The 21,354-nt window shown below is 45.0% G+C and overlaps 1 protein-coding gene across 4 annotated transcripts in view; it reads left to right on the top strand.

Moving 5' to 3' along the window:
• The window catches only part of RAB9A (RAB9A, member RAS oncogene family), a 79,084-nt gene extending 62,191 nt beyond the window's left edge, over positions 1 to 16,893 (top strand). For 2 of the 4 annotated variants that reach the window (XM_069639142.1, XM_069639141.1), the window contains exon 2: positions 13,977 to 14,761. In XM_069639142.1, the coding sequence (XP_069495243.1) occupies positions 14,013 to 14,624 (612 nt within the window). In that variant the 5' untranslated portion in view covers positions 13,977 to 14,012 and the 3' untranslated portion in view covers positions 14,625 to 14,761. Of the gene's footprint in view, positions 1 to 13,976 lie in introns of all 4 variants that reach the window. The other 2 variants (XR_011284062.1, XR_011284063.1) reach the window with 2 other exon arrangements.
• The last annotated feature ends 4,461 nt before the right edge of the window (positions 16,894 to 21,354 follow it).

Below are 21,354 nucleotides of genomic sequence, written 5' to 3'. Positions count from 1 at the left end.
TGAAAAGAAGTGTGGAAGCCCTTCTACTGAGAACGAACATGGGTCAAATACCCTGTTCTATGGAATTTTTTCACTCTCGAGGGTCTACAACCATTTTTAGCTCGCTACACCCTTCACAGAAGAGAAATCTATTTGCATATCTGTCTTTGTCCCACCTAGAAGGGCAGTCCAGCACTGACATGCTAGGCAATTCTCCTCTGAACAAGAGTACCATCAATGACCCCAAACACACGTTTCGCCCTTGTTGGGGCCTCCTCAGTGAGGTGAAGCTGAGCCTCTCCAAGGCACAGTGTGCAAAGGGTCCACATCTGGATTACCCTTCGTTACTTAGGGTGAAACACCAAGTTTTACAAAACAGATTATGCTTATTCTTGACACTGATTGAAGCTGTGATTTGATGTAGGGCACGAAAACCTTACTCGCATAATGTGTTTTTCCATTCCCTGGTTGCAGCATGTTTACGGTAATGGACCATCAGGAATGGCAACCTGAGCTATAGGGCTGAAGATATTGATAGGTGCGAACAAACTGTTCCGGCCAGTGAAATACAGTTTGTTCTGGTTCTCAGACTCCCCATCCTTGAAGTTGCTGGAGGGTAGGCATGACTTAAAAGATTGCCATTAGGAATCCGGGATGCAATGTCAAGTCTACAGAAGGGTGTTTTTTGTAACTGTTTGACTTTTTCCTGATTGGAGAACAGCTAACGATCTGTTTGTTCGGTTTTATAATACTCCTGATACGTTTGGTTTGGTTAACCGGTCTCTCACCGACCTGTCTTATATTGCTCAACTCCAAGTTTCTCAATCTTGAGCACGTTTTCTGCCACTGCTTTTTATACTATATTTCGACTGTTGAATACAATCAGATCACTCTTTGTTTCAGCAGAGCAGTTGAAGATATAGTTAACTGAGAGACTTGACCTCTGTTTTCCATCAGGCTTGCAACCCACAGTCCCCTTTCAGGGATTAATTATTTTGATCATGGGCCTAGTATAGGCCTTTGATCATAGTAGAGAAAGTATATTTTTTCTTTGGCACGTTTCCCTCATGTGCATTCTTCGTGGGTTTTATAATGGCGATCTTTAAGTGAAATCCTATATTGCAAGTGGACAGGAATCCATTTTGCAAAGTGGGCATGGTCTGAAGAAAAGAACCAGGAACTATTTTGTACATGGCTTCTATACAGAGCGTGAAATCTCCTTATTATAATCTACCAGAATCTGAACTGGGGGACATAGAACACTTCTTTTCTTGCATCAGTCTTCTAGTGATTATACTTCCCTGCTACCATCTGTTTTGACTGTGTTCGTCATATGCCTGCTGGAGAAGTACATAGAGACTACTGGCTGTGATTTTGATTTCCGGCTGTAGTAGCACTAGTCTGAACAAGCGCTCTACTCACTTCCATCCAGAAGATTCCAAAATACCTTTTTACATCTGCCCTCTCAACAAGAAACCCACCAAATATTCCAGTGCATGTTTGCTTAGCTTGACTTGTTGACCAGGTCCACTGGATTTATTTTACAAATATATAGAGTGGTTGAATGCGGTGATTTTTCCTGCCCGATAGTCTACTCTATTTTAGAGTAGCCATTGAATGGTGGGGGTCATTGCCACTGACATGTCATGGTCTGGAAAGAAAGGAAGCGGGGAAGCTAGTGCCAATTCACCATGTCAACCAGAACACGGCTATACCCCTGTTAATTCGGCCTAGCTGTTCACATACGAACATGATTGATGATCACCTCATCACCCTAATAAAACGTAGCTAGCTGAGCACATTCCGGCTAGCTGTTCGCATAGCGCAGGCCTAACGCAGCCAGAACCAGTCTAGGTGTCCACCCACCAGACTGAACACATCCAACTGATTTACTCAGCACCACACCTATCGCTAAGAAGCAGCTATCCCCCAACAAATACACCAGCTGCACACATATCCGGTGCACCCACGCACCGTACGACACACTCTACTGACTTGCACTATGGTTCCAGAGGGCATTCAACTCACCAGAGCTTTGAGATCATACCACTGATACATAAGGCGCTATACAAATGCCAAGTAACATAACCTAACATGTATCAGTAGTGCTTCTGGTTGACTTGTGTGCTATGTTACTCAGGCAATTATTAAATTCCATTGGAGGTTGTAACTAGCCAACACCTGTTGCATGCTCCTACCCAGGTATGTTCTTTCTCAGCGTCTTAGTTGAGTCAACCTTGTCTTGTGTCAAAGCACAAGACGCAAACAATCTGTTCTGATGAGAGACGTAGGAGAATTCGGGTCTAAGACACGGGGAGATGTTTTCATTTGCATGAGTATCATAATGTATGGTAATGGTCCCATCAGTTCCACTGAAATCGTCTTGCTGTTGAAACTGTTTTATTCCCATCCTATGGAATGTGTCCTGCATAGTAGCAGTGCTGGGATTATGATCAACGTTGTCAACTGCACTAATCACAAAGAGCCCTCGTTTGAGTTGAGGAAAAGTCAAATCTTTTTACATATTATAGTGATGACCTTTCATTTCCTGGCTCTCAGATATTTAGCACACAACCATATCGTAAAACACTGGTTCCAGTCCGTTAATAAACATTCATGAACTTGCACATTTTGACAAGTCATTCACACTGCTTCACATGCAATGACAAATGAGATATTCTAAATATCACATGCATTTATAGTACAAATTCAAGCAAACTCCATTCTGTTTTGACACACAGATCATCACATACGGTAGAGCAGATTGATACCTTTTTTTTAGGTGGGCATTTTAACTGTGAATGCTACTTTGGGGGAAATTCGTGATGGTCCGATCTACTAGTTGTACCTCAGGTCTACAGCTTCTATCATCAAAATCATAATTGGAATGGATTGTGTCCTCACACGTGTTCCACATCTTAGATATATTCTTACCTTCAGCTTTGCTGCTTTGGACATTTTTTCTCTCCACCAGAGGGCGCTCCACTCGAGGCTGCGGCATTGATGTCCCGACGTCATCCGCTGTATTAATACCTAGAGCGTGCCCGTTGGCCTAAGTTCAGTTTTTCCGTTAGCTTTGCTTCGGATCGTTATAAAATGGCGCTTCAGTTCGTGCAATAATGTTGTCTTCATCGAACCCTTCCACACTGAAAACTGGATTCAAGAAATGCCAGAAATGTGGGAGAAAGATGTCACTGACTGGTCCCCATCAGAATTGCCTCTGTGCCTCGGTTCCGACCACTGTATAGATGACTGCAGTTCTTCTCAGTCGATGACCTATAAGGCCTTAAAAGAACGAAGAGGTAAACTGGCAGTGGAGGAGGAATTCTCGAAGTTTTCTTTGAAGGGGAGAAAAGACTCTGCTGAGTCTTCAATACAACGTCATAAAAAATGTAGGTCGAGGAAGTCTTTCTTCGTCCTCTAAAAGGCGAAGAAAAGACACTGATCTCCCTCTTCCTCGACGTCATCTGAGGAAGTCAAAACATGTCCATAGAGACATGACTCCCCTGGAAAATGGGAAGCTTTCAGAGCATCTAAGTTTTGAGAACGCGGCCCAGACCCCCTCAAAAAAGTCTGAAGACCATGCCCCTGGTCACAAAAAAAGTGACAGAGGAAGATCTAAAACAAGGAAATACGACAACGAAATTGTGGAGGGTGTCGTCCAGAGACTCTTCCCAGACACCTCATAGAAAAAGCCTACCGGTGCATAAATCGGAGGTAGAAGTCAAGAAAAGGGCGCCAGAATCTCATGCGTCATCAAAGTCCACATCGAAAACCTCCTTGAAGCCACAAGGCGTCGATGACCCAACCTAAAAAGGTTACGTTGAGTTTACAATCGGCAGTATCGAAGGCTCCGTCGAGACCAACGACAACTCCTTCGACGGCATCGACTATTTCTTCAAAGGCATCGAAAGCTACCTCGACCATATTGAAGGTTGTAGCTACAACATCGACTCTTTTGTTGACGTCTACGCCCATGCCAACGTTAAAACCTATACCACCTTTTCACCCAGAAAGCAGACATGATTTGTTTAGGAGCATGTCATCCATATATGAAGGAGAGTAATCAGCAGAGGAAGAGGTTTCACCTGCTGGTGTTAAATTTGGTACTCCTGAAGGAGGACTACTGAGGAGTTAGTTGACCCTCAATCTAAGATACGAGACCTGAGAGTGCTTGCAGTCATCAAGTGTTCTGGATTCTTCTCCAGAATATGAATTTGAAAAACCTGACGCAGCAGAACATGCTGATGCAGGTTATAGGAAATTTGATGAGTAGAGTTACTGAATTCGTGGGAGGGGGTAGAAATTCACCTGTCTATCAAGATGATGACATGACTGACATCCTTTCAGGAGGTCCTCAGCAAGACCCTATACTTCCCTTTCATGTAGCCTTACAAAGGAGGGTTAATACTGCATGGGAAAATGAAACTATTCCAGCAGTAAATAAGAAATATGTGTCAAAATATAGACCCTGTAATTCAGACCCAGAATACTTAAGTAAGCACCCATCTCCAGAAAGCCTGATAGTTCAAGCAGTTACCTCTAGTAGAAATGCTGCATACCCTACAATTCACCCTGATGGGGGATGATAAAAAGGTTGATGCATGGTCCAGAAAGATTTTTGCGTCGGGGATTATGGCTTTAAAATCCACAAATGTCACTTGCACCCTTGCAAGAGTTACATAACCCTGTGGGACTGCATGTCAGCGGCAGCTGAACACATCCCAGAAGGTGAGGAACGTGATGGGTTCCTATCCATAGTAAGGGATGGAAAGGAGGCTTCGGGGGAATGCCTTCAATCAGGTTTGGACACAGCTGACCGTATCAGTAGGTCCATGCCATCTAACACAGTGCTACGTAGATTTGCGTGGCTAGAAAATCAGGTTTTGCACCGGATGTGCAATCCAAGCTTCTTAATATGCCATTTGACGGCTCGAGGTTGTTTGGCAGCAAGGCGGATGAAAGTTTGGAGAAGCTGCAGACAACCTGCGCAAAATCACTCAGTGCCGCTATCAGATAACTTCAACAACACCCCTACACAGGGTCCTCTTCCTGGAGGAGTCGTCCCTTTTGATTTTATTCCTCATTTGGAAAGGGGAGGGGACAGGCCAGTCAGAGAGGTCAATCCTCGGGGGGGATGGTGGGGGTCAGGAAAGGGTGCTTGATATGCCCCAGCAGCAGCAGTCCCTTCAGCCGCTGCTGCAGCTGCCGCAAAACCACTCTGAGGTTTTGACACACAAGACCCCAGTGGGAGGCAGTATCTCACAGCATCTGAAAGAATGGCAGAGCATTACTTCAGATGCTTGGGCACTGGAAACAGTATCCCAAGGTTACTGCCTTCCTTTTCAACAGTAACCTCAGAATCGCCCACCGGGATACAACTGTCAAACATTCAGATCCGCTCCTGTTGCAGGAAGTTTTAACCCTGCTACAAAAGGTGCAAGAAAACATGTACCTGTAGCGGAGAGGAACAAGGGTTGGTATTCCCCATATTTCCTCTTTCCAAAGAAAGACGGAGGACTGAGACCCATCTTGGACGTGAGAAGCTTGAGCAAGTTCTTCAGGAAGTACAAGTTCAAGATGGTCGCAGTTTCTCAGATCCTTCAGGCTCTCCAACTCCAGGACTGGTTGGTATCATTGTACCTTCAGGATGCTTACTTTCATGTGCCAATCCATCTCAAGCACAGAAAGTACCTGAGGTTTGCGATTGGCAATTCTCAGTTTCATATCAGTTTCGAGTTCTGCCATTCGGGTTGACCTCCGCCCGAGAGTTTTCACCAAGTTAATTGCGTTAGTGGCAGCGAGTCTCAGGAGAGGGGGGATTCAAGTCTACCCCGATCTGGACGATTGGATGATCAGGGCACGTTCTCAAGAACAAGCCCCAGATCATCTATCCAAGACTTGCCACTTCAAGTCACAAACTAGGGCTTTCTCTGAATTTAAAAAAAGTCAAACATGATACCATCACAGAAGCTCCAGTTTATCGGAGCAGTCCTGGATACTTGTTCGGGCAAAGCCTCGCCTCCCGAAGAGAGAGCTCGTCACATTCTGCAGATGGTAATAAAATTCCAGAATACCCAGTATCTACCGGCCTTCGATTTTTCTCAAGCTGCACGGTCTCATGGCATCCTGCATTTTTCTGGTGCCAGAAGCCAGATTGAGGATGAGATCCCTTCAATGGGCTCTCAGGACTCCATGGTCTCAATTTTCAAGGGAAATGTCAGATCTATTGCAAGTTCCAACCAAAGTAGCACCAGATCTGCAATGGTGGGCTTGCAGAGAACATATTCTCAGGGGGGCATCTTTTTGGCAACCATGGCCGGAGAGAACAGTAGTAAGACGCCTCACTCACGGGGTGGGGAGCTCACACCAACGAGTTGACAATCAGCGGGCATTGGTCTCCATCGGAGTCCATACTACACATCAACCTATTGGAGCTGAGGACAATCAGACTAGCACTGAAGGCTTTCCTGCTTTCTCTACGGGGAAAGAATGTCCTGAAAACGATGGACAACATGGTGGCTATGTACTACCTCAACAAGAGAGGAGTTGGGTCACTGCCACTGTGCAGAGAAGCAATGCAGCTCTGGTTCTGGGCAATACAAGAAGGGATCTCTCTGTCGGCAGTTCATCTAGCCGGAGAGCAAAACACAGCGATGGATTCTCTGAGCAGGAGCTAGCTCAGGAAGTCCTTCAAGAGATCTTCGCCCTTTGGGGAAACCCTCAAGTGGATCTTTGGGGACGAGTTCGTGGTGGAATGGGAGTTTCCACTTCTGTATGTGTTCCCTCCAGTCCCTGTGATCCCTCAAGTAATCAGGAGGTTGAGAAAGTTCAGGAAAACCATGAACCTAATTGCCCCAGATTGGGCCAGGAGAACGTGGTACCCGGACCTTCTGGACGTGTCCATCTGCCCTCCAATACGTCTTCCAAAAAGAGAGGATCTTTTCTCGCAAGAGGAAGGTTACATTCTCCATCCAGAGGTCAACACACTCAACCTTCACGCATTGGCTTCTGAGAGGTTGATACAAGGATTGGGACCTTTCGGATGACGTGATGGGAGATTTTGCTTTCGTCCAGAATGCCAGCAACCAAATCTCTGTATCTGTGTCATTGGAACAAGTTCAGTAACTGGTGCAGAGAAAAGAATGTGGACCCATTTCAATGTAATATTCCCACAATATTGTCTTTTCTGTTACACTTAGTTAATCTGGGGCTCCAGGTTGGTACGATAAAAGGATATTTAGCAGTTCTATCCATTTTTAAGCGCTCCTCAGAGGAAGAATCTTACTTTAAGATACCTTTTTAATAACTCAATTCTTAAAAGGTCTAAATGTGTTTCCTCCAATACCTTTTCAAGTTCCTGTGTGGGACTTAAACTTGGTGCTAAAGTTCCTCACATGCATTCCATTTGAGCCTTTACATTCTTGTCCGTTAAGGCTCCTTAAAAACAATATTTCTTGTGGCAATGAGCCCACAGGGTAAGTTTGTTTATTATTTATAGCGCGCGCCAGACCCAAAGTAACCGGGCGCAAATGCAAGAATACTCTAAGCTTACAAGTTACAGTTACACATTTCAAGTAAATGCAAACTACATTGACCGCAAGAAGCATGGTTACCCTAAGAAGTTTGTACACAGGGTAATAGGCAGGGTTATATTCACAGATATTTATACATAGATATGTATACACAGTATACATTGAGAAACAAAGGCAAGGTGGAATAGGCTAGTGGGGGAGCATGTTACTAAACGTTCAGTTACAGATTGGTCGATAGATTAGTCCTGGTGTCAGTCAGTTACAGGTCGTTATCGTTGAGCCATTTGAGGCAGTTAAGTCTGAAATGTGAATAACATTGGTCAGTCCTTAGCGAGGTCGGGAGGGAGTTCCACCACTGGGCTGCTCTGACTGGGAAGCTGTTCCCTCCGGCAGTGCTCAGTTTGAATGGGGGCACAACTAGCTGGTTATTATATGCTTCTCTAGTGGGTCTAATGGACGTTCTTTTTTTTTTTAACCTTTCTGTTAGGTATTTGGGGGCTAAATCGTTAATACTTTTGAATGTTAGCAATATTGTTTTAAGTTTAATTTTGTCCGCTGTAGAGAGCCAATTAGATTCTCTTCTGATGTCGGACATATGCTCTCTTTTTGATATTCCTAGTGTGGCTCTAAGGGCGTTATTCTGTAAGGTTTGGATTTTTTGCAACGTATGTTTATTAGACCCTATATAAAGTGCGTTGCAATAGTCCAATTTGGATAATACCAGAGCTCTTGCTAGCGTGAGGCAGCTGGTAGTGGACAGGAATTGTTTTGCTGCTCTAATCAGCTTGCAGGTATATGCAGTGCTAGAGGCCATCACACTCGCCAGCTTCGTTAGAGAGAGGCAGGAGTCAAGGTAAAAACCTAGTGTTTTTACCTCTTTTGCTACTTTGATGTTAAGTGAGTTGCTACTGAAGTGAGTTGCAGGCGCTTTCTAGCGGTCTTCCGCACACCATCTTTTATAAAGATAAAATAGTCCTTAGAGTAAAACCCTCTTTCTTGCCAAAAATTGTTTCAGATTTTCACCTGTCACAAAAAATAACACTGCCTTCTTTCTACCCTCCTCCTCAGGCAAGTAAGGAAGAGGAACGGCTACATAGATTAGATCCTAGAAGAGCTTTTAGCTTCTATATTTCAAGATTGGCAAAACTACATCGGTGTGATCAACTTTTTGTGGGATACACTGGCTACAAATTAGGACTAGCTGTAACTAAGCAAACATTATCTAGATGGATAATTTTGGCTATAACGGGACGTTATAGATTGGCTGGGAAAGAACCACCAGATGGGCTGAGGGCTCATTCATCCAGGGGCATGGCAACTTCGACAGCACTTCAAAGGGGTGTCCCTGTGCAAGATATTTGTGCAGCAGCCACATGGTCATCCATGCATACTTTTATAAAACATTATGCTCTAGATTCGACTTCTTCTCAAGGAGGTCTGTTAGCTAAATCTATACTTCATTCTGTACATAACTAGAACATAACTGTTCTCCCACCTCCAAAACAAAACTGCTTTGGGAGTCTATCTAAGATGAGGAATACGTGGGAGGACACAATCCATTAGAAGAACAAGTTACTTACCACTGTAACGTTCTTTAAATTGGATGTTCCTCCCACGTATTGCTCATCGATCCCTCCCAGCCGACCCCACAGTACAGTTTACGTGATTTACACTCTAAATTCTATTAAGGCCTGGGTTAAAAGAGGCACGCCTTTAACTACAATCCATTGGCTATAATATACGAAAAAACAGAAATGAGGCCAACGGGCGCGGTCGAGGTATTTATACATCAGATGCCGTCGGCACTCGACTGATGCCGCCGAGGGACATAGATGCTGCAGCCTCGAGTGGAGCGCCCTCTGGTGGAGAGAGAACATTTCTGAAGCAGAAAAGCTGAAGTTAAGGATATATCTAAAATGAGGAATACGTGGGAGGAACATCCAATTGAAAGAACGTTACAGTTGGCAAGTAACTTGTTTTTCTGCCAAATTCTTCATTTTATCGGTTGTGCTAAAGTTATGAATACCTGTATATTAGTTACCTTCAACTGCCCCGAACTCTAAATGGGAGTAGTCTTAACCATTAAATGAACAACAAAACAAGTCCAAGTCAAAACAAGGCCTATAGTAAGAAAATCTAACCTTGCCCTCCTTCTCAAATGACAAATGTGTTAAAGGCAATACAAAAAAGGAAACATTATGTTAAAGAAAAAGGCAGATTGGCTTGGTTAAACTCCCTTCTCCACGTTCAGAAGCACAGGGTGTAGTTTCTTAAAAAGGATAGGTGAATGGCACAGTTCTATCAGTCTTGCATAATCTGTCTTGCTGGTACAATTCAACCGTTATGGCTTGGGCTTCAGGCTTTCAACAGTCCAATCAATTCTTTAGGTGTCGTCTGCCTTACCGCAAATGCACTGTTCTGCTCTTGGCTTTCACTTTGCCTCTATCCACTCTGCCGGGCTCAAGCCTGTCTTTCTCTTTGTGTTGGGGGGGAGGGGTCCCTTTCCCACGCTCTGTCCGTCTCCTTTTTACTGCCGAAGACTTTCGATACTGCAAGGAGTTTACGTAGACTTGTGTGTGACTACTTTGACCTCCTTTTCAACAATTTGGCAATCAGTAATCTTCACAGTACCTCCTTGGTACTTGTAGTTTTCTTATTCTTTCCTTATGCTCTCTTGGCATCTTTCAAAGTTCATATGTTACTTTAAACCTCTTGGCGGTTTAGATTGAGTGAAAAGCAATCAACTCTTGTTCGGGATCGCGGTTACTTTGTGGTCTTTGTGTACCTGCTTGCCATAACCCAGAACATTTCAGATACTTTTGAATATGCGATTCTGCTTCGCACGACCACTCTGTTACTTTGTATACTTTCCTCAGTCATTTAATCATTGTTCGCAAATCTACTACTGAGAGATCTAAAAGGCTGGGCGAAGGAGGCTGGTATACTCGACCCACGGCAAACAGGGTTCATAGGTGGGGTGGGAACCTCGTTAAACCTATTTATTTTGAACCTGTTAAAACATTGTGCCCTGGAAACGGGCACAAAAATATACCCGGGGTTTGTCGATTTTTAGAACAAGCATTCGAGGCAGTAAATGGGGCAAATTGAGGCAATGGAAATGCCCCGAACATCTGATAGAAGCAATCCAGCTGCTGTATACGGACACCTGAGGATAACGAGGGATGGCTCACTCTCAAGAAAGATCTATGCATTACTGGGATAAAACAAGGATGTGCGTTAGCTCCGTTCTTCAGTTTATACATGGCTGATGTGGAGGAATCGCAAAGAAATATTAGGGCATTCCCACCAAAAATGGAAGATGGTGTCATACCATGGATACTATACGCAGATGATCTGGACTTTATAGACCAGACGGCAATAGGTCTGCAAAGGCGACTCGATGCATTCAGGGTCTATCTAGATTGAAATGAAGGCAAATGTGGACAAATCCAAAGTCATGATAATGACATCAGCAAGATCTAAAGGAAAAGATTTTACATGGACCATCAGTAATCAGAAGTTGGAAACTGTGAACTCTATAATATATCTAGGAGTTCAAATAAATGAGAACGTAACAGAGCAAGGTCAATTCCTTCTGATTTAAAGAAACCAATTAAGTTAACTAACCAGGGTAGAGTACTGCATAGAAGATATGGGACTTTCTCCATGGTCCCAGTCTGTACCTTCTATAAACAAAAGGTAGTGGCGGTCCTGACGTATGGGGCCGAGTCACTACTAAATCTATCCTGGAAAACATGGGAGTTTTGTGAAGGTTTCTTTTGGAAAAATGTATTAAAGCTCCCAAATGCTCTGCCAGGAAGCTCTTTCAGACATGAGCTGAGGTTAGTCATGGACATCAACGGTTCTGTGGAAAACCATTTCTCTGTATCGAATGTGCACTATGGAGAATGCACCTGTACCTTCAATATTCTGAATAATGATAAAGATATGAAAGATAGAACCTTGGAAAGATGGAAAGCCTGATGTAAAGAACATCTTGAAGGCAATAATATTGAGGTGGAAGTACCAATAACCATGAACAAGGTGTTACAGGGAAAAGATTGGATAGAGATGAAGGACAAGAGAGCAAATTGTAAATATTCCCATTGGTATTTGGGAAATGAAGAAATTGAATGACCTACCGAAATACCTTAAAGTTTCCATCTGCATATTACAGAGATGCAGACTGAACCTTCTAGCCACAGGTGAAGTGTTGTTTGCAAGGAAACAGATCAAATTCCAAGAGTTGATATGTCGCTACTGCAAAGATTCATAGGAATCAGAAACATTAAGACACATGATGCTAAAATGTGCACCCCTTACCGAACTTAGAACGTAATTCCTGGAGGAGTATATAAACTCATGTTACTGGTGGTCAGCCGAGGAATGGTGGGAAAGAATATTAGCGGTGGATAAAATTGGTCTAACAATCGCCGCATTGAAATTTGTGGAAACCGCTGAAAAATGATGTATAAGAGTTACTGGGGCTACATACTCTGGAAAATCTTATCTCCAGGATGAATAATTTTTGGAACTATTTGAGGGATGAATGGATTCGGTACATGGTGTAATGTTAAAGGTTACAATTTGTATTAACCAATAAAACATTAAAAAATAAAATAATCATTGTTCTCTTCATTACGCTTTATCGGCACACACACAACCTTCAACTCTTGTTACATGTCTCTTTTGCTCATAACACAAACCAGGCTTTTGTTTTCCTTTGATAACTCACCGGTCGTGTTAACTGGGCTTCTATCTACAATGCTTTTCTCGTAGCCGTTGAGACTGTTACCAACTCCTCCTATGCTCGTCCCCAACTGTCGTTCACCCGCGAGGGTAGTGCGCTGCCTGGAGTAACTTTGAAGGGTTTTTTTTTCCACTCAGTCTCTTTCGATCGTGGAAGGCTTACGGCTTCCCGAAAGGATGGATTTCACACCTGGCTCTCTCGTTCTCCGCTGCAGCCGATCAGCCCCTTGGCTTTCCAACTTCCATAGCCTGGGTCACATCGGCCCAAAAGAGCTGTTCCTTCTCGCACCCAGCCTCGCTCAGTGTGCACTACCTTTTATCCTGACAGGGAGTGTTAAGTGGCAGGTGTATGCAATTTATTACGTGCCTGACTCTGCCTGATCTCATTAGAGGGACAGAGCCATTGCAAGTCAGTAGAGGTAATTCTCCCGGCCCCATTGCTCATCTTCCTCGGCTCAGTAGTGCTGTAGATGTAAAGTGGTGAGGAATTGTGGGGTTGTAGTTTCCCATGCAATAAGCAGGGTTAAGGGTTAGATGGGTTAGGGAAAATGGGATACCATGTCTCAACATCAGGTGCTTCACCCCCACTCCATGAGGACCTCCTACCCAGGTGATCAGCCCTCGCTTGTCCAACCATATGATCGGGATCCTAAAGCGATGGCCTTTCCCTGGCCACTCGAGTACAGGATCTCCACGGACTAGGCAGTGAAAAATCCTTTTATTTTTTTTTATCCAACCATGCCCTTATTCTACATCAGAAACAGAAGGCACTGCTCACTACCACACACCATGCACATACTCATCCAAGCTACCCTCCATCCCTAGACTCTCTAAGAGCCAGCCACTGTCAATACCAAACCATACCCCTGTTAGTACGAGTGAGCTAAGCCACTCTCACATACCCTTATCCCATAAACGCCTGTCCACAGCAGACAGGCCATTAAAGCATGTTCCCTTGTGACAAGACCACTGCACCCTTTATCAGGATTAGGTGGGAGGAACCACTGCAATCAACAATTTGTCTTTCACGCACAAGCCTAGGCCCAGCCCTTGGTCCACACATGCTAATTCAAAATTCCAGTCTGTAGCAATAAAAAATGATATTTGAAACTACATATGTTGATAAAGGGAAGGCTGTGACCTATTCATATGTGAGGGTAGGTAGGGGATGCCATACAGAAGAAAAATACCCAAGTCCTGTGCAAAGAACAGCCTCTGGTGTACGTAAAAGGAGAAGAAACATGTCTGAAGTAAAACCTCAAATTAGCAAAAAGCAATAACTTTTTTTGTCCTATACTCTGCAAATCATCTATCTTTACCTAAGATGCTGAATTATGAAATTATCGTTTAGTTTAAGTCGTTCAGGGGGAAAGTGGCATGTCATTTTTTAAACTAAAACACTCAAACTTAATTGTTCACGTGATAGAAAGGTAAACTATTAAAGTGTTGCTATTGCCTCATTTCATGTGTCATGGTTTTTTAATGTGCTCTGCTTTACAAGTTTCTATAGCTCTCCGGACAGAAGAAGGCTGTAGCTTGTTTTAATCTACGATTAGTTTAGATAACATTTTTGTCAGATGTTTTAGGAGTGTTTAAATTCCTCTAAATAACATTTATTTTCTTGTTACTGTCCATGTCAACAGTGAATAGTGATGTACATGATTTCCCATGATATGTGTTCCAGATGTAATTTATTTGCAATTCTTTTTACAGAGCGCTGACATCGATTGAGAACCAGTTTTGAGTGCAATGGCTGCAAAATCTTCCCTACTCAAAGTCATTTTGCTGGGAGACGGTGGGGTTGGAAAGAGCTCACTAATGAATAGATATGTCACCAACAAATTTGACACACAGCTGTTCCACACAATTGGTGTGGAGTTTTTAAATAAAGAATTGGAGGTTGATGGCCACTTTGTCACCATGCAGATCTGGGACACAGCAGGCCAAGAACGGTTTCGTAGCCTGCGGACTCCTTTCTATCGGGGCTCTGACTGCTGCCTACTCACTTTCAGTGTAGATGATTCACAGAGTTTCCAAAACTTGGGTAACTGGAAGAAGGAGTTTATCTACTATGCAGATGTGAAAGAGCCTGAAAGCTTCCCTTTTGTTGTCTTGGGTAACAAAATTGACATCAATGACCGGCAGGTGTCTTTGGAAGAAGCTAAGACTTGGTGTAGAGAAAATGGTAACCACCCCTATTTCGAAACAAGCGCAAAAGATGCTACAAATGTTGCTGCAGCCTTTGAAGATGCTGTTCGGAGGGTGCTTGCAATTGAGGATCGGTCTGATCACATGATGGAGACAGATACAGTTAATCTACACAGAAAGCCTAAACCCAAGCCTAGCTCGTCTTGTTGCTGATTACAAATTCTAGTGTCAAATAACTCCCTCCCTGTTGGGTTCTTTGAAAAAATGTAACCTCCTACTTGAAAATGTATTAACATTGCTACCTTGTTTTGAAGTACCATTTTAAGATGGTACCAGCTTTTAGGGAAGGGGATAACACATTGCACTTTGACCAGTTGAAAGACAATAATCTTATACAACTGTGCTTGATTTATATTTTGGTTAAGTTGAATCTCCAAAATGTATATTATTTTAAGTACATAAACATAATTTGAAAGGAAAAGTTGAACGTTGTAAATCCACTACTTTGTGTGCTTTAAATTCTAAGCCGATTTGTGTCAAGTATGTCGTATGCATGTGCGTGTATAATTTCATGGGATCAGCAATATATGTATTGGGTAATCAAATAGTATTGTCTGAAAGCAGTGCAGACTGAGGAGCATCTTGTTTTGGTGTTAAGTTCCCTTGGATTTAAGTGGTACTTTTTATTATCGAGAATCCTTTTTTTAAACTTTTTTTAATGTCAGATAAAAATCCATTCCTTCATTATCAATCACTAAATTCAAGATTTACATTTTTGGCTTTTTTTCATATTTCAGCATGAGGTCACATTAATCCTTAAAGGCCACTGGGCGTGCATTAACAAATTCTGATCTAAGTGTCCAACATGTTTTGATGAAGCATTTCATGCTGCCTCATGATTAACTGGTAATAGTTACGATAACCTGTCAGCTGGGAAGGTTAGAGACTGGATAGGAACCTGTACGAATCGTTCAAGGTCTTCAAACGCCCTCCTCAATGTATTTGTGAGGTCCTTTTACATTTTGGATTTATGGAAGTAAGAAACACTTCTTATACAGTGGATGCTAAAATACAGAGATTGACAGATCTGCCATAGAAAATCATTTTTTTCCCCAAGCAGGGGGGGAGGGGACAAATTAGACACTGCATAGGCTACTGGTAATTCAGACCTCTGGCACAAAATTGAACACTGTAAAATGTTGAAGAGTTTCTGGCTTCAACAAAGTTTAGTCTTCATTTTGAAATAAAAGTGGTGCATAAAGATATTGAAAAACAAATGGCCTGTTGAATACCATTTATTCTCGTTAAACACTGAGGAAAATTAGCACACATTGATTTGGGAACCTTTCTAAAAAATCTGAATGTGCCCATACTACCCTGCTTGCACAAAAATGACAAAACTGGATTGAATAAACAAGTTTTGGGAATATTTCCATCATTTGCAAAATGACATTTGCTCATGTATCCATATTGAGGTTCAGAATTATGGATTAACGCACTTCTACTGGAATTATTTATCTTGGTTGAAATTGAGCTGCAGTTTTAGAGTAGATGTATTCATCAGTTCAAACTAAATGATTGCATGAAATGTGTGCTTCTTACAGAGGTAATATGTTGACGGGTAACCACAATTAACATATGAGCAGGTTAAATATTTCCTTTGCATATTCCTTTTGAATGTTTTACATATTAGTACTATCACTTACATGTTTGTCTTTAACATACTGTGATACATTTCACAAAGTGGTCTAGTCCAAGAGTAAAACTACAAGCAAAATAGGTGTTCCTGGGATTGGTTTAATTATCTTCACAAATAATCCTCAACCACTAACAAAATGTATATCCTCTGCAGAGGTTTCCAAATGGACAAATTGCATCCTTGGTTCTTAGCACTCAAATGTATAAACCTTTTAAATATGGCATCTTTCGGATGCAGGAACTGCAAGCACCTTTTCCAAACATATTTAATCGCAGAATAAAGGCATGCAAGTATGTAAAGAAAGGCACACTTTTACGTCTGTATTGCTTTTGTGATTTGGATGTCATGCAGAGCTAGATGTAAAATGTATATTCCGTTGTGCAGAAAAAGAGGTACCATTCAGAGAAATGATGCAAGAATTCATGTCTTTTTAAACCAAATCTAATTATTCCTGGCAAACATAATGCTACAAATCTCTCACGTTTAAGATTCATAAATTCCGTTTCATGATGTTCGTTCTGAAATTAATACGTCATTTTGTTGTAGTGATCAGTCATTGCCATACTTGATAAAGCCACCTAACCAATATCATTAAAGTATACATTTGTTTTTAATGAACACTGTTACAATTTGACAAAAGCAACATGTGTGGGTACAGAGTTTAGGTTTGCCAAAATGTCTTGAAACATTTTCTTTTCATGAGAGCAACTAATTCAAAAGTGATAAAATGTTTTGCTAGTTTCTTCTATGAAATATGTATGCAATTAAACTATTTAATTTCGATTTTGTGTATGTGTGGTGTCACAGGCGCATGAATTACCAAAGGCAAATAAAGTAAATTTCACCATGCTTTTTATTTTAGATGGACTAGGCGTTTTGGGCCTGTAGCCTAAGGAGAGCCTGGTTTCAACTCCCACCTCCCACTAGACGCTCTCCAGCCTAGCCTAGGAATTCTCATTTCCCCATGAGAGAATTCCAGGCACAATAGCCCCCTACTGTCTGGATCTAAACTAATACAGAGGCTGGCTTAAAGGACGTATCCTTCACTAACTATCTTCCTGCACGGGATTTTCTAAAGGAAACCGTAAGGTGTTTGATCTGCCCATCAAGGCATATCTGCTCTTGTTCTCTATTCAGTCTTGATCTTCCTCACGGTCTCTCCCTTGGTGTCTCCCTGCCTCTTCTCTTGCTTTATCTTCTACCCCCCTCCCTTTGATCTTCTCACTGGTCTCTCCTACTTTGCCTTTTATTATTGTATTTATTGATCGCTGACCTAGCTTCGGGGAGCAACGGAGCACTTCGCAATCGTAGGGGGAAAGAACACAGCAGAGAAAAAAGGAGCACAGAACTAACAGGGGAGGGCATGCAATTGTCAGCAAGGGATCTACAAGCAGCCAGGGGCAGAAATGGTGAGGAGTAGATCAGCCTTGGGTAGTGTGGGAGGGTATGTGGACCTAGGTGTTAGGGAGGAGCCATTTATTGAAAAGGAAAGTCTTGTTCTTTCCTAAACTGTGGCAGTGACTAGCTGCATCTGATGACAGGAAAGAGGTTGGAGTCTTGCGGGGTAGATGCAGTGTCTTCTGGTTCTTTCCTTCCAGCATGGGCGGAATTAGCCTGCAGATCTTCTTACTTCTGGTGGATCGCAGGCCTTCAGAGAGGCCGGAATTCTTGGTGAGGTAGCTTGGGGACTTCAGGGTGACTGGCCGGTGACTGGCGTTTAGATGATGCAACAGTATTTGAAGATAATATGGCCTTGAGGCAGGAGCCAGTGCAGTTTGATGAGGGTCAGGTGATGTGGTCAAATTTGCAGAGTCCTTTAAGTCTTGCTGCTACATGCAGGATACCTCTCGGGGGCGCCAGGGTAGTCGCTGGAAGGCCGTCCTCATTGCCACCCTCCATGTGGAAGAGTTCCAAGGCTTGGACAGCAGATATGAGGTTTTCTGGGCAGAAAGGCTTGATTTTCCACTGGAGAGAAAGTTGGTACCATGTCAATTGTCTGTCGATGCTGAACCCAAAGAAGGTGGTGCAGGTGGGCAGCCAGAGTGTGAGCCCCTCGGGGTTCATAGCAGAGTGGATCAGTTGAAGTGCTTCCTTTTATATATTCTGGTCCTCCTGTGTGGATGCTTTTGCAATAGAGGAAGGTGGAGGCCATAAGCAGAGTTTCATCTTCATTGGAAACCCAGGAAGGGGAGGATGTTGTTCAAAGTATGCAGTTAATACTTTTTCTTTTTTCGGTACCAGGTAACTTCGTAAAACGACTGACCTGAATCCAGGATCACGCCAAGCTTTTGAGCATGATTGGTTGTGATGGATGAGGAACCCAAGGATGATGGCTAGTCAAACTGGAGATTGCCAATGACTGTGGTACTGAAAGTTGTATTTCGAGGGGATTGGGTCCTCCGACGTATTCCATATCTATGACAGTAATCACCACAGCTGTGCTGCTTCGGAAACTTTTTCGGCGTCTGCGTCCTGCGTCGATGACGTCGATGCGCCGCCGTCGAGGACCTCCTCCGACGTCCGACGTCATCCGATGTGATAAGTAGGACGCACGACGCCAGTAGCCTCAGTTCCGTTTTTTCCGCGAACGTGTTGCTTCGTGTTTCTCGGTTCTAGCCTCGACTCTTTGGAGTTCTGTTCTTTCTGGTTCTTCGAGCCTGTTCGTTTGTGAATATTCCTTCGCAGCGATGTCTTCCACTTCGTCTTCAACCCCGCGTCCGGGCTTCAAGAAGTGCGGGGTGTGTGGGTCCAAGATGTCGGTGACTGACTCGCACGACGCCTGCCTCTGGTGCCTCGGGGAGGCCCACGACACGGATGACTGTGTCGACTGCCTGTCGCTCACTTCCAAGGCCTTACGCGAACGTAAGAAGAAATTGTCGGTAGGTCGGGTGTCCAAGCCCCGGAAGTCGAAGTCGGCGGGGCTTTCGACGGATGATTCGAGGGGTGACTCTCCGCGTCATCGTCGGAGGTCTCGTCGGTCTTCTTCTAGGAGTCGGTCTCGCCACTCCTCTGCCTCTTCGAGGCGTTCTCGGAAGCGCCGTCACCGGTCGCCTTCCAGGTCCTCTTCCGAGGACTCTGCCCGGCACGTCGGTTATCCCACCAGCCGTGCGACGCCGGAGGAATGGGCTTCCTTCGGGAAGAAAATGTTGGCGATTCTTGAGTCGCAGGGTACTCAACCGTCCGCGCCCCCGAGTGGGGTCGGCCGTGTGAGGTCGAGAGACGCCGCTCGCAAGAGTGGTCGGCACGAGTCACGGGAGAGGTCCCGTTCGGACAAGGAGGCTCGTTCTCGCCGTACCCGTTCCAGGTCCCGGTCCTCGACGCGATCGAGACCGTGTGCACCTGTGATGTCTTCGAGGAAGACATCGACGTCTGAGGCGTCGAGGGCGTCGACAGGCTTTCTCGAGGCTCCGGCTCCGAGGAAGTCGTCGAAGCCGTCGACGTTCAGGTCGTCGAGGGACACGCTCGGGGCTCCGGCTTCGAGGGCTGTGTCGACGCCGCCGATATTGGAGGCGCTGCATCTGACGTCGACGCCGATTTCCTCGACGTCGACGCCGATCCTCTCGGCGCCGTTGCCGGTTTTCTCGACGGCGGCGCCGATTCGCTCGACGCCATCGACGCCTTTCGTGTCGGAGGTGCCCCGTGTCTCGGGTGTACCCCCTAGGAAGCCTCTGGCTAAGAGCAGGCACTCTCAGGTGCCTTTCCACCTCTTGGATTATATTTCGGAGGCGGATGAGGATTCGGTTGGCCTGGTTCCTGATCAGGTGCCGGATGACATTGTCTCGGGCCATAGTCAATTTGACGATTTGAGGCAGTCGCTGCATGATGCTAGTGGTCTGGACACCTCTCCGGAGGTGGAATTTGGTCGGCCTGAGCCTGGCTCCCATGCCGATTCCTCATACCGGCGCCTTATGGCTAGGGTGTCTGAGTATCTGGGATGGTCTGCTCCCCCAGGGGAGTTTGTGCAGGATGATCTGACGGACATCCTTGATGTTGGTCCCCCATCTGACCCGGTTCTGCCATTCCATATGGCTTTACAGCGTAGGGTGGCGGCGGCTTGGACTGCTCCGGAGAGTCTCCCGGCAGTGGGCAGATCCTTGTCGCGGAAATACCGTCCAGCCAGTGGCGACCCCTGCTACTTGACCAGGCACCCCACTCCGGAAAGTTTGGTGGTGCAGGCGGCCACGGCCCCGGCAAAGCAGGCGTCGTACCCTACCATCCCTCCTGATAGGGACGACAAACGTTTTGATGGCTGGGCGAAGAAGGTGTTTTCTTCTGGTGGTATGGCGCTTCAGGCGGCCAACTCCATTTGTGCCTTGTCACGTTTCACGCACACTCTGTGGAACTGTGTTGCGTTAGCGGCTGAACATATTCCCGAAGGGGACGAACGGGTTGGTTTCCTTGCTTTGGTCCAGGATGGTAAGGATGCCATGTGTGAGTCCGTTCAGTCGGGTTTGGACTTAGCTGAATGCGTCAGTAGGTCCATGGCGGCGAGCACCGTGATACGCAGGTTTGCGTGGTTGCGGAAGTCGGGGTTTGCTCCTGATGTGCAGTCCCGGCTCCTCAACATGCCCTTTGATGGTGAACATCTTTTTGGCAGCAAGGCTGACGAGAGCCTTGAGAGGTTGCAGACCTCAAAAGCTGCAGCGAAGTCGTTGGGCGCTGCAGTTCGCCAACCTCCGCCTTTTCGTCCTAGGGGACAGCAGTGGAGGGGTGGCTCCTTTCGCTATTACTCGTCCTTTGGTAGAGCGAGAGGAGCTGGCAGTCAAAGGGGCCAACGCAGGGGTACCAGAGGTGGACGACAGGGTACCCGTGGTGCCAAGGCCGCTCGGGCAGTTGCCTCTTTGCCCTCAGGTAACGCCGCAGCCGCTCCTACTCAGTCATGAGGCCTTGTCCCATGGTTCGCCGGTTGGGGGAAGGCTGGCGCAGCATCTTGTAGAGTGGCGTGCCATTACTTCGGATGTGTGGGTTCTGGAGATCATAACCCACGGCTACTGTCTTCCCTTTCGGCACAGGCCTCGCGACAATCCACCGGGGAACCTCTCTTTGAAGTGTCCGGATCCGCTCCTTGCGCAGGAAATTCAAGCCCTGCTGGAGAAAGGCGCCATAGAACTGGTGCCTGTAGCGGAGAGGAACAAGGGATGGTATTCCCCTTATTTTTTGATTTCCAAGAAAGACGGGGGATTGAGACCCATCATGGACTTGCGCGGTTTGAACAAACTCCTCAGGAAGGACAAGTTCAAGATG

Source organism: Ambystoma mexicanum, chromosome 7q, assembly GCF_040938575.1.
Source record: "Ambystoma mexicanum isolate Mex_15411 chromosome 7q, UKY_AmexF1_1, whole genome shotgun sequence".
Lineage (NCBI taxonomy): Eukaryota > Metazoa > Chordata > Amphibia > Caudata > Ambystomatidae > Ambystoma > Ambystoma mexicanum.
The sequence above is the reverse complement of the archived record's forward strand: the minus strand, read 5'-3'. Positions and strand labels throughout refer to the sequence as shown.